A 13,399-nucleotide genomic window follows, 5' to 3' on the forward strand; every position below is an offset into this window, starting at 1 on the left:
CTTAGCTAGTCCCCCTGACAATGAGTGGCAATTTAGCACGGCCAATCCACCTAACCCGCACATCTTTGGACTGTGGGAGGAAACCGGAGAGCCCGGAGGAAACCCACGCAGACACAGGGAGAACGTGCAGACTCCACACAGGCAGTGACCCAAGTTGGGAATCGAACTCTGGTCCCTGGCGCTATGAGGCAGTAGTCCATATGGTTTAATTTAATTCCTCCTTTATATTGCTGTTTAACTCACCTTGGTTCACGAAATACTCAGTGATCACTCTGTCTCACTGAGTACCACGTGCCCCAGCTGTTAGAGGAAGGAGCTTGATGACATTTTGTGTCTGTTTCAGTTCTTGGTTCTTCAGCTTTTTACCCAGTCCCACCTGAAATTAACCATCTATCTCTGTTTATAAAGCTGCGCTATGAGAAGCTGGAAATGAAGGGTGGGTGAGTTTGATAGCTGTGACGTGCAGTCACATTCCCTGACACTGCACAAGTTGGGTTAGACAGAACCATTGTACATGCTTATGCAGCTTAGTGGATATAGATTGGAATGTTTGGCAAAAAATTCCATTTTCCATTCAGTTCTTAATTTGGAGTGTTTATTGGATAAACCCATTGTACAACTACAACCAATGGAGATATCATCTCCCTTATCAAGAACATATTTCTTATTTCTGAATTAAATTCTGTATCCTATCCTCACTGATATCGAATGTCGATAGAGGTGGCGGATTGTTCACAAGTGGCAGGACCTGTTTTTGAAATTGCAATTTTTTTTTCCTATTTCTAGCTTTACTCAATTTCGCATCATTCTGGGAGATTTTGATTTCACCAAGATTGAAGAAGCTGACCGGGTTCTGGGACCAGTTTATTTTGTTACTTTTGTCTTCTTCATTTTCTTCATTCTCCTGGTGAGTAATGAGCACAATCATCCCGAAGGAGAATCAACAATAAGTATTTGCACAATACTTGCAATTGATTCCCCCATTCTTGGTTATTGCATTATTTTCTGTTGCTACAGGACTCACTTTCTCAGGCGTGTGTGTGTGAGTATTTAGTCACTGGTACTGGCTGAAGGAGTGTAAGGCTTGGTCTTGGCTGCGAATCGGGTGATGTCCCAGTTGTGGTTAAGTTCACAGTGACCACGGTTCAATCTGGCTCGATACTGGGTGAAATCCAGAGGATAGCGTGCAGTTTCATTGAATCATACCCGGTCTTGAGCTTGAAACTCCAAAACAGGGAGATTGATGCAAAGACCTCTCATTTTGTAAACCATCCCATCCTAAAGTTGACCTCTCAATGCAGACTCTCTTCCACTGTTTGAAAGGGAATGGATTGCCATCTTGTGTTAACAAACATTCAGGGGCTGAGGGGTGCACTGTCTATAACACCACTCTCTTTACACAGTAACTGATCCTTTAACACTTTATGATCAGTACCACAGGAGATCTACCATTCTGTAAAACTATTATTGCCTCATAAGTAGTAGGTGGCACGGTGGCACAAAGGTTAGCACTGCTGCCTCACAGAGCCAAGGACCCAAGTTCGATCCCCAGCTTGGGTCACTATCTGCATGGAGTCTGCATGTTCTCCCCGTGTCTGAGTGGGTTTCCTCCGGGTGCTCCAGTTTCTTCCCACAGCCCGAAAGACGTGCTGGCTAGGTGCATTGGCCATGCTAAATTCTCCCTCAGTGTACCCGAACAGGCACCGGAGTGTGGCGACTAGGGGATTTTCACAGTAACTTTATTGCAGTGTGAATGTAAGACTAGCTGTGATACCAATAAATAAACTTTTTATACTTTATAAAATCCTATTTATTTCTACTTGAGACTGATTTCCAGTTGATTTCTGCTTATTTCAACAGAATATGTTTTTGGCCATCATTAATGACACCTATTCTGAAGTGAAATCCGACCTGGCCCAACAGAAAAGTGAGATGGAGCTCGCTGACCTTATCAAGAAGGTATTGATTGGATTTTGGGCATTATTTGGATTTTCTCATGCGGAAAGCATTGCTGATGCGTTGCATGTGCAGAGGGGATTTTTAACGGGCACATTTGTGGTTTGGTTTAAGAATTTAACATTCTGACCATTTAAGATGTTGTTGTCTTGTGATATGTCTAGGTTGATAATCTTACCAATAATGTATCAAATCCTTAACTGCAGTCGTGTTTTGCATTTCCGGCTAATGGTTCTTGGTCTAATTTGGTTCTGAAAGCCTCAGATAAAATTTTAATTGCCATGTGTGATGGTTATTCTCAGAATTTCACATGGAAAGTGCCCAGATGACAACTTGGCGCTGTGACATGCAGAGCTCCAAGACTGCAAGCTTGCTTTTCCTCTGGATGCTGCTTACTCTTGGATCAGTGCCGTTGATAGTTGTCACCTTCCATTCCTTGTTTCTGATCTTCATTGCAGAGACAATCCCATACCATTTGATGTTCCATATTCCTAATTTGAAGATTGTTTATTGGGGTTTTGTTCTTTTGCCTGGTTATTATTTTGCCACTTTGTGGATTCAGACTAAGTGTTGGTGTCGTTGGTGACTTTGGACACCTGAAATAAAGGTGCTTGCTGTTTAATTTAACCAAAACTAGTGACAGCTTTGTATGGATCAAAAATGTGCATCACCTGATATTAAAAGCAAAATACTGCACATGCTGGAAACCTGAAATATAAGCAGGAAAATACTGGAAAAGCTCAGCAGATCTGTGGAGAGAGAAACAGAGTTAACGTTTCGAGTCAATATGACCCTTTTTACAAAACTGAAGAGGGAAATATGATGAATTATATTGTTGGAGTGGGGATGGGGCAGAATGGAAGGTCAGAGATAGGTCAAAGCCAAGGAGAAACTGACAAAGATGTCATGGAATTTGTCTCGTGTCCATGGCAGGGTGACACGGTGGCACAGTGGTTAGCACTGCTGCCTCACAGCGCCAGGGATCCGGGTTCAATTCCCGGATTGGGTCACTGTGTGTGGAGTTTGCACATTCTCCTCGTGTCTGCATGGGTTTCCTCCGGGTGCTCCGGTTTCCTCCCACAGTCCAAAGATGTGTGGGTTAGGTGAATTGGCCATGCTAAATTGCCCCTTAATGTCAGGGGGACTAGCTAGGGTAAATGCATGGGGTTAGGGGAATAGGGCCTGGGTGGGATTGTGGTCGGTGCAGACCTGATGGGCCGAATGGCCTCCTTCTGCACTGTAGGATTCTATGACATTGTCAATCCTCCCCCCGCCCCCCACCAAATAATTTATCATATTTTCCTCTTCAGTTTTGGAGAAGGGTCATATGGACTTGGAGCATTAACTCTGTTTCTCTCTCCACAGATTCTGCCAGACGCGCTGAGTTTATCCAGCATTCTCTGTTATTGTAATGTATAACCTGGCCTGGAGTACTGGTGTGTTCTGGTGGAGTGCTGTCTTGAGCCTGTTCTAATCACAGTGGCTAACTCTGCCATTTGCCAATTTCATTAATGGTTCTCTGTTCCAAGGCTCCTAGAATTTCCACATTCCACTATTATCTCAAGCAAATGCTGTTTTCAATAGAAAAGATCCATATACATACATTTCTCCCGCCTATCCCCATGGATACCTGCTTTACATTCCATTGCATTCCATCCCTGCACAATTAGTAATGTTTCCACAGGCACAGCACAGCTCAGAATGCTGGTGCCACCGTAACAAATGCATATCTTGCTTTAGGTGATTGACCTACTCACGTACAACTGAATTGCAAATGTTGGACCTGTGATAATAGAGTTTTAGTTCAGAAGTTCAAAGAACAGGCATGTATAACAGCACAGTCAGTGCTCCTGCTAAGATGCAGGCATGTTCAGCTGTGCAGGAGCCTGGAAGATACCATGCAGCTTAGTTCTGTGATAAATATCACTCATGCATACAAATTGTAAATGTACCACCTATGAAAAAACCTGCCCCACCCCCCACAGACACACACACGCAAGCGCGCACACACTCACACATACATACACGGTTACAGGAAATTGAGTACACCCAGTTGTCTGGTTACCAGAGGTCTCAGGTGTTTGTAAAGTTTTGATCTTTAATCTGATTACTTTCCTATTAGTTACCTTGCCTTCGCCAGTGACTGTTCATCCTTTTCTTTAACTAGGGGTGCAGCAAGGCCATGGTGAGACTGCGGCTGAGAAAGACAACAGTGGATGATATCACAGAGAGTCTGCGTCAAGCTGGAGGCAAACGGAATTTTGATGAGTTACGGCAGGATTTGAAGGGGTACAGTGAAAATTACACAAGGAATGTTTTCCAGTTGGTGTACGGTTAATTTTTTAAAAATCATATGTATTTTTCACTCTGTGTAGGAAGGGTCATACTGATGCAGAGATAGAAGCAATCTTTGCCAAGTACGATCAGGAAGGAGATCAAGAACTGACGGAACATGAACGTCAACAGATGAGGGATGACTTGGAGAAAGAGCGGGTGAGTTAGCTGGTTTCATTTGTGTAAGTTGTAACATCCTTTCTACATTTGTTAATCAGACTACAGTGGTAATGTCGTAGGGTAATACAACGCAGAAAAGGCCTTTCGGCCCATCGAGTTTGCACTGACAATGAACATAGAACAGTACAGCACAGAACAGGCCCTTCGGCCCACGATGTTGTGCCGAGCTTTATCTACCACTAAAAGCATTCTAATCCCTTTTTCAAGCACTTGTCCCATATCTTGAATGTTTTGATATTTCAAGAGATCATCCAAATATTTTTTAAAGGTTGTAAGATTTCCGGTCTCCACCACCTTCCCAGGCAGCGCATTCCAGATTCCCACCACTGAGTGAATTTCTTTTTTTCTCTCATCGCTTCTGAATCTCCTGCCCCTTACCCTGAAACTGTGCCCTCTCGTGATTGACCCCTCGACCAATGTGAATGTAAGTTATTTGTATGAGTTGGTTGAATCTGTTTCAGATGATGGATTAATAACGTAACAGATATTATTGGTGGTATAAACACAGACTCCACTGACTAATTTCAGTTTGAATTTTAACCCTTTTCAAGAAAATAAAATCTTCTGGAAATTTTCTCAATGTGCTGTAGATGGAGGCTTGGAATCTAATTAACCAGTCACACTTAGAGTTATATTTACGTTCCATCTTATTGAACCCTCTAAGTGCTCATTTAGTGAATTATATTTCAGTTATAGTCAGCTGGGTAACTGTGATGTTTGCATTGATTGTATTGAAGCAGTGTAAAGATGATGATGAAATGGATCTTTGTCTCAACTGATTCTTTGAGCAGATGTTTGTACACATGAAACTTCATATCAACAGAGCTTGACAGGTGAGCTGCCTAGGAAAGAACCTCTTGAGTTGTGTCTATTTTGACCTGTACAGTGCTAGGTTGGATTGAGCCAGAAGGTGGGGCTGTTATTTACAGTCCCAACCATCTTGTGCTATTATCAAAGATTGCCCACATTGTTTCTTGGAGTTGCTGTAGAGTACTGCTGTGTTTGCCGTATTCCGTTCATTTTTCCTGCTGCGGCACAGGGACAAATTACTGAATTTCCCTAATCGCAGACAAAATAATCAAAGATGAGTCTTGGCCAACTTGGATAGCTTTGAGCACGGTGGCACAGTGGTTAGTACTGCTGCTTCACAGTGCAAGGGACCTGGGTTCGATTCCAAGCTTGGATACTGTCTGCACGTTCTCCCCGTGTCTGCATGGGTTTCGTCCCACAGTCCAAAGATGTGCGGGTTAGGTGGAGTAATCATGGTAAATGCACGGGGTTATGGGGATTGGGAGCGGGTTGGGTTGGGGTAATTTGCTCTTTCGGAGATTCGGTACAGATATGATGGGCCGAATGGTCTCCTCCTGCACTGTAAGAATTCTATGGAGAAGCGAGCAAGGCAGGGTCCTTGAATTGCTGGACCCCTGTGCAGTTAACAACTTGGTGGACAGAGACTTAATCTTGAAGAATCACAGTTGGCATTGAGCAGGTAGTTCTGTCATGTGATTCAGTGATTGAAATGGGAGCCACAACTGAAAGGCTGGAGGCAGCTTAGCCTGGAATGGTGGGGGGAAGGGGGTGGGGCCATTTGTCCAGGTGGCTGAAACTCTGCATCTTTGAGAATGGGGTCCACTTTCAGGACTGACTAGTGATCCCATGAAATAACTCAGAAATGTGATGTTTTTAAAGTATTCTGTTCTGACATGAAATGGTCACTAATAAGAAATAAGAACAGGATTAGGCCATTCGGCCCATCGAGTCTGCTCCGCCATTCAGTGAGATCATGACTGATCTGATGTGATAATCCTCAACTCCACTTTCCTGCCTTATCCCCGTAAACCTGGATTCCCTTACTGATTAAAAATCTATCTCAGCCTTGAACATCCTTAATGACCCTACTCTGGTAAAGAATTCCACAGATTCGCTCCCCTCTGAGAGAAGAAATTCCTCCTCATCTCCGTCTTCAATGGGTGACGACCTTACTCTGAGATTTTGTTCTCTGGCCCAAGACTCTCGGTCCCCTCAGAATCCAGTTTGGTGCCTCTCGTTCTTCCAAACTCCAATGAGTACAGGCCTAACCTGCTCAATCTCTCCTCGTTAAAAACATCGAAAACTGGAGCAGGCTCGGTTCCTCAAGCCTGCTCCACCATTCATTATGGTCATGGCTGATCATCCAACTCAGTAACCTATTCCCGCTTTCTCCCCATATCCTTTGACCACGTTAGCCCCGTTAGTCTGCTCCGACCACAATCCCACCCAGGCCCTATCCCCGTAACCCCACATATTTACCCTGCTAATCCTCTGACGTTAGGGCCAATTTAGCATGGTCAATCAACCTAACTCGCACATGTTTGGACTGTGGGAGGAAACCGGAGCACCCGGAGGAAACCCATGCGGACACGGAGAGAATGTGCAAACTCCGCACAGGCAGTGACCCGAGGCCGGAATTGAACCCGGGTCCCTGGCGCTGTGAGGCAGCAGTGCTAACCACTGTGCCGCCCTTTCCCTTTGGTAAATCCATGCTGACTGTTTTCTAAGTGCTCTGCTATTGTTATTTAATAACGGACTCTAGCGTTTTCTCTCTAAACCCGGGATCAATCTAATGAACCTTCTCTGGACTGCCTCCAATGCCAGTATATCTTTCCCTCGATAAGGGGACCAAACCTGTTCACCGTGGGCGTGTTTACGAGATTTGCACCAACTCCACATGCTTTCCTAAATTTTACACTAGTTTTTAGTATGACATTTGCACTGTGCGGGGCAGGGGATGTGCAGATGTGTGACATTTATTAGCCTGCGTGGGTTCAGATTCCAATTCTGTCAGCGTAGAAGGGTCAGTGTACAGTCATGCCTAAAATTCTGGGATTTTGTTTTAAAGGATGATTTGGACTTGGATCGGAGCTCGTTACCTCGATCAACCAGTGGCCGGAGCTTCCCGCGGAGCCTGGACGATTCTGAGGAGGAAGATGAAGAAGATAGTGGCCACAGTTCGAGGAGGAGAGGCAGCAGCTCCAGCGGAGTTTCCTATGAAGAGTTCCAAGTGTAAGTGTTTAGATTTGTGCTTCATTTATGGAAGGTAACATCCCCCATCCAGAGGATAATTTCCACATTTACAGGTGATCTAAAAGTCTGAATGGTGGTCAGCAGCGAGAGGACAGTAAACAGACCAGGAGGACAGACTGATGGAACGGTGGAATCAATGTGCAATTTCTGTCACTGTAGCATTGCTTTCTTTGCCAGGCCATTATTGTCCAGGAGAATTGGTTCTTAATTCACTCATTGTTTAAATAAAACTAAAACTAAAAAGTTAATTAAACGGTACAACGTAGAGGCGATTCAGGAACCGAGAAATCGGGCTGTGCGTAAGCAAATCCTTGAAGGTCGCATGACAACGTGAGAAGGCTGGTGAAGAGTATGGGATCCTTGGCTTTATTAATAGAAGCTGTAGAATATAAAAGCAAGAAAATGATGGTAACTTTTGTAAAAGATTGGCTAAACCTCAACTGGAGTCAAGTGCTCAATTCTCGGCACTAGGAAGGAAGTGAAGACTGTTTCCTGTGCGGAGGGGATGGTAACCAGAGATGATGTGAGGAAGCATTTTTACGTTGAATTGTGATTTGGAATGAATGCACTGTCTAAAAGGGCAAGGAAACAGATTCGATATCTTTTGAAAGAAGATTGGATAAGTAATTGAAGGGAAATATTTTGCAAGGCTCTGAGGAAAGAACGGGGAGGGGGAGAGAGGGGGGTGGTGTGCAGTGGGTAGAATTAATTGGATAGCTCATGTTAAGAGCCCGACACAGGCCTGGTTGGCAAATGGTCTCCTCTGTGATTCTGTGGTTCCTGCTGGGAGGGGAGTTTTCACAAGTTTGAGCTTTTAGTACCTCCCCTTTGTATATGATTGTGGACAGTAGATGCTCCAAGCTTGAGGAAATATCAGAGCCCCAGCATGACGGAGTTCTCATCCATTGTCCTCGTCTGGACAGTCACTGCCGAGGTTAGTAGTTGCTAATTAGGAGTGTGAATCTTTGCCATTCTGTGTCCTTCTCCCTTGTCTGAGAATACTAAGGGCAGTTTGTGATTGCAGCAGGGATCAGCTGCTTCAACAGGGGCCAGGTTTCAAACCATTGACTCGAGAGGAGCAGCCAGGCTGCTGGAGAGTTTCAAACAACAAAGGAAATTGCAGCATGGGAACAGGGCCTTTGGCCCTCCAAGTTTGCACCGACTATTCTGCCCGTCTGAACTAAAAGCCCCCTAGCCTTCCGGATATGACATTTAAAATCATAAACTTGTTTCCAAAGGGGTGGCACAGTGGTTAGCACTTACAGCGTCAGGGACCCCCCTGGGTTTGATTCCCGACTTGGGTCACTGTCTGTGTGGAGTCTGCACGTTCTCCCCGTGTCTGCGTGGGTTTCCTCCGGGTGCTCGGGTTTCCTTCCACAGTCCAAAGATGTGCAGGTTAGGTGGATTGGCCATGCTAAATTGCCACTTAGTATCAGGGGGAGTAGCTAGGGTAAATGCATGGGGTTATAGGGATAGGGCCTGGGTGGTATTGTGGTTGGTGCAGACTCGATGGGCTGCATGGCCTCCTTCTGCACTGTAGGATTCTATGATTCTGTGACCATATCCCTCTATTCCCATCCTATTCACGTATTTGTCCAGACACACCTTAAAACTCACTCTCATATCTGCTTCCACTACCTCCCCTGGCAACAAGTTCCAGGCACCCACTACTCTCTGTGTAAAACATCTCCTTTAAACCTTGCCCCTCGCACCTTAAACCTGTGCCCCCTAGTAATTGACTCTTCCACCCTGGGAAAAAGCTTCTGACTGTCCAATGGACTTTCCATCTGGAGTGAAACCACTCAATTTCAGCAGAAACTCAAAAACAGCATTGACAAAATTGCTGTTTAAATCCTAAAATGTATTCCTACAGTTAAAATCCATGCCCAGAATGTTCAGTCTGGTTATTTAATGAGTTTGGGAAATAATAAATGGACTTGAGAGGAAGCACATGAGGGAGGCAGGAGTAGAAGGATGATCTGATGGGGATATGAAGGGATCTGGGAAGAGGTTCATGTGGAGCAGTGACAATGGCAGAGACCAGTTGGGTTAAAGGACCTGTTTCTATAAAGTAGAGGCTATTTAAAACAGCTGCTATCATAAATAGCCCAGGAATTAGTTTGAAAGCAGATTCTTATCTAATGATTTGATTCCTTGATGCTCAGGTTGGTAAGGCGTGTGGACCGTATGGAACATTCCATCGGGAGCATTGTGTCAAAAATCGATGCAGTCATTGTTAAGCTGGAGGCCATGGAGAGAGCTAAGCTGAAAAGGAGAGATGTGCTGGGCAGGTTGCTGGATGGTGTTACAGAGGTGAGGTGAACCTATCTGATTATTGGATGCATAAGGGGCTTTCTTTGCTGTTAATGGTTTAGTTGTACAGGCAGTCACTATTATCCTGTTCGGCAGTAGGATATTTTAATTCTCTCCCAGGTCGCCGGCCCCAAAATAAACAATTCGAAGCTTTTCAATTTGAACAAGGCAAACTACCTATTGAACGTTTTGTCATCAGTTTAATTTTTAAAAAAAAAATTTATTGAATGGTTTGATGCTTCAACAAGTAAAAAAATAAAATATATTTCATGCTGGGGTTGTCCAGACAAAGCAGGCAAAACCTTAAAATTAGGTAAAGTCTGTTCAGGGTTTTTTTATTGATTTGTGGGACATGGGTGTCACTGGGCTGGGCCAGTATTTATTGCCCATCCCTAGTTGCCCGTGGAGGGCAGTTGAGAGTCAACTACATTGCTGTGGCTCTGGAGTCACATGTAGGCCAGACCGGGTAAGGACGGCAGATTTCCTTCCCTAAAGGACATTAGTGAGCCAGATGGGTTTTTCCGACAATCGGCAATGGTTTCACGGTCATCAGTAGATTCTTAATTCCACCATCTGCCCTGGCGGGATTCGAACCCGGGTCCCTGAACATTAGCTGAGATTCTGGATTAATATGGTGATATGGGGAAACGCTTCTTCACACAAACACTGGATAAAAGCAAATTACTGCGGATGCTGGAATCTGAAACCAAAAGAGAGAATGCTGGAAAATCTCAGCAGGTCTGGCAGCATCTGTAAGGAGAGAAAAGAGCTGACGTTTCAAATCCAGGCGACCCTTTGTCAAAGCACATGTGTTTTGTCAAAGCTTTGACAAAGGGTCGACTGGACTCGAAACGTCAGCTCTTTTCTCTCCTTACAGATGCTGCCAGACCTGCTGAGATTTTCCAGCATTCTCTCTTTTGGTTTCACACAAACGCTCATGAAAATCTGGGGTCCTCTTCCCTAAAACGCTGTATATCAGTTGAAATTTTCAGGAGGAGAATAGATTTTTGTTCGGCAAGAGTTATGGAATCAGGGTGCGGAGGTGGAGTTAGAAACAGATGAACCATAATCTAATTGAATGGCTGGACACACATGAGGGGATGAGCGCCTTCTGTTCTGACGTGCCTATGTTCAGAAAATATCATTTAAAACTCAACGAAAGTTGTGAGGTGAAGGAGTTGCATTGATAGCATCAACTCTATAAACATTCTACTTACACTTGGAAGCTGGGTCACAAGCTACAGGTTCATTTTTAAATGGGGCATCAGACAAACAGGGCAGCAATGGAAGCGAGATAGCAATGTTAATTTTTTCTGCTGGGGTGCTAACACTCGTAAGAGCGTTGGTTCTGTAGCAAGATGCTGAACTTAAATTGAGGAAACATCCACTTGTCCCACAGGATGAGCGACTGGGCCGTGACAACGACATTCACCGCGAGCAGATGGAGCGATTGGTGCGAGAGGAGCTGGAACGCTGGGAGTCTGATGAAACTGTGTCACAGCTGAGCCAACACCTCGCAACGCCCCTGGGAATAAACGGTAGATCTCGGTCCCGCAGCTCCCGCCCATCCTCCTCTCAGTCTACTGATGGCGTAGAGGCTGGGGGGCTCGGGGGCAGTCACGTTTAGTCTATTAATTCGCGGGCGCTCGATCCCTCGCCAGTGTCATTTGCGGGCACTCGATCCCTCGCCAGTGTCATTCGCGGGCGCGCGATCCCTCGCCAGTGTCATTCGCGGGCGCTCGATCCCTCGCCAGTGTCATTCGCGGGCGCTCGATCCCTCGCCAGTGTAATTCGCGGGCACTCGATCCCTTGCCAGTGTCATTCGCGGGCACTCGATCCCTCGCCAGTGTCATTCGCGGGCGCTCGATCCCTCGCCAGTGTCATTCGCGGGCACTCGATCCCTCGCCAGTGTCATTCACGAGCACCTCGATCCCTCTTGTGTATTCATGAGGCGGTTTGACAGTTCATCAATACTTTTATTGTTTTTTAAGTCACTGTTTTCACCCAGTTGTGCCTTGATCGGTTGTGCTTAAATAATTGCACACACTTTGGAATGAATTGTGAAACATGCAATTATGCATTTTTGTAAACACTCATTAGTATGAAATGAAGGAATTGTCTGTTTGATGCACGTTTTATCAAGAAATTCGAAGGAAGTTAAGAGTATTTTAATATGGCCTTTGTTAGTAATGCTTTGTCTGGCAAAATTTAAATTAGGAGCTGTAATGTGTCTATAACTGAAAAGATTACTTGGCCAAAATCATTTTTGGACAAACTTGTGAACTTACAGCTTTCATACCAGATAGATCACACACAAATGTTTTAAGACCATTCAAAATGAGCCTAGGTTGTAAACAATTACAGCCCAAAGGTCTTGGAGGGACTTCCTTTTAATGCCTTTGTCACACCTCACACATGCGAAGGATTGAGTGCTCATTGTGAGTGTCATTCGCGGGCACTCGATCCCTCGCGAGTGTCATTCGCGGGCACTCGATCCCTCGCGAGTGTCATTCGCGGGCACTCGATCCCTCTCCGAGAGACCAATAATTACATGTAAACAGTCACAGTAAATATGTTACGTGAGTGAATGCTTAAAATTGTTTGGAAACTATTTTTGAATAATCATTAAACACAAATATTTGCACAGGTTGCTTGGGAATTTTGTTGCTTTTAATCTAATGAAGGAGAGAATGAGAATTGGATCGGGTTTTTCAAAAAAGAAGAAATTGTATTTAAATGATTACATTTTGAATTGAGAAAGAAAGTGCATTTGCCAAATGAAATGTCTTGTAAGATTATCTTTTTACCTGTTGTATACTTTTCCTAAATCGCTTAGGTTTGACATTAAGTAAGTAATGTTGAACAAGAATTGACTTGTACCTATTAATGCATCACACAATAAACCAAATAAAGTCTATTAATATGTGATGTGTAGGAACTTTAACAAACTTCATTTTGAAGTGCATTATATCATGGGCTATCCATGTCGTATTTTGACGCTGTGCGTACCAATGCATAAAGTGTGTAGTTTTGTAGAAATTGGATTTTTATACTTTCTGCATTTTATCTCAAATATTCTGCTCCAATTTAATCTATTTGTGTGCAATGTAACTCCTGATTTAGTTTTATCGAGCTGTGCGGTAGAGGTACAACGTTTGATAGATTGCAAGTCTGTGCATTTTATAGGTCACCAGACTCTTGTATTCAAGCACTTTACTTAATAAACAATATAATTTTCTGCTGAATTAATGGTCTCCCTGTGTTTTGTTACATAACCAATGTAAAGAGGGTGTGACGCAGAAATTGGCTTTGATGTGTTATAACATGTGCCAATGAAATTGTTTCCCAAGGCTGCCTTTTACAAGTTTTGAAATGCTACTCTTATGCCTTCAGATTTTGTTTTTTTTTGAGACAACACAGTAGCTGTTTGCTTGGTTAGCACAACGGAAATTGGTGTTTTGGAAATGTTGCTAAGCGTATGCTGATTTGTGATTGATGCCCATTTTTGAGTCAATATTTAACCAGCTAAATGTGGTGGTCCTTTGCTGATCTG

At 44.1% G+C, this 13,399-nt stretch overlaps 1 protein-coding gene across 2 annotated transcripts in view; it reads left to right on the top strand.

The window, feature by feature from the left end:
* The window catches only part of pkd2 (polycystic kidney disease 2), a 37,663-nt gene extending 24,572 nt beyond the window's left edge, over positions 1 to 13,091 (top strand). Inside the window, exons 9-16 of one of the 2 annotated variants that reach the window (XR_013496178.1) lie at positions 787 to 907; positions 1,861 to 1,959; positions 4,124 to 4,245; positions 4,332 to 4,449; positions 7,349 to 7,512; positions 9,699 to 9,846; positions 11,246 to 11,632; positions 11,694 to 13,091. Coding sequence is in view for 1 of the 2 variants with exons in the window: in XM_078203681.1 (XP_078059807.1) it covers positions 787 to 907; positions 1,861 to 1,959; positions 4,124 to 4,245; positions 4,332 to 4,449; positions 7,349 to 7,512; positions 9,699 to 9,846; positions 11,246 to 11,473 (1,000 nt within the window). In the remaining variant the exon portion in view is untranslated. Of the gene's footprint in view, positions 1 to 786; positions 908 to 1,860; positions 1,960 to 4,123; positions 4,246 to 4,331; positions 4,450 to 7,348; positions 7,513 to 9,698; positions 9,847 to 11,245 lie in introns of both variants that reach the window. The other variant, XM_078203681.1, reaches the window with a different exon arrangement.
* Positions 13,092 to 13,399: the final 308 nt, after the last annotated feature.

This window comes from Mustelus asterias, chromosome 1, assembly GCF_964213995.1.
Source record: "Mustelus asterias chromosome 1, sMusAst1.hap1.1, whole genome shotgun sequence".
NCBI lineage: Eukaryota > Metazoa > Chordata > Chondrichthyes > Carcharhiniformes > Triakidae > Mustelus > Mustelus asterias.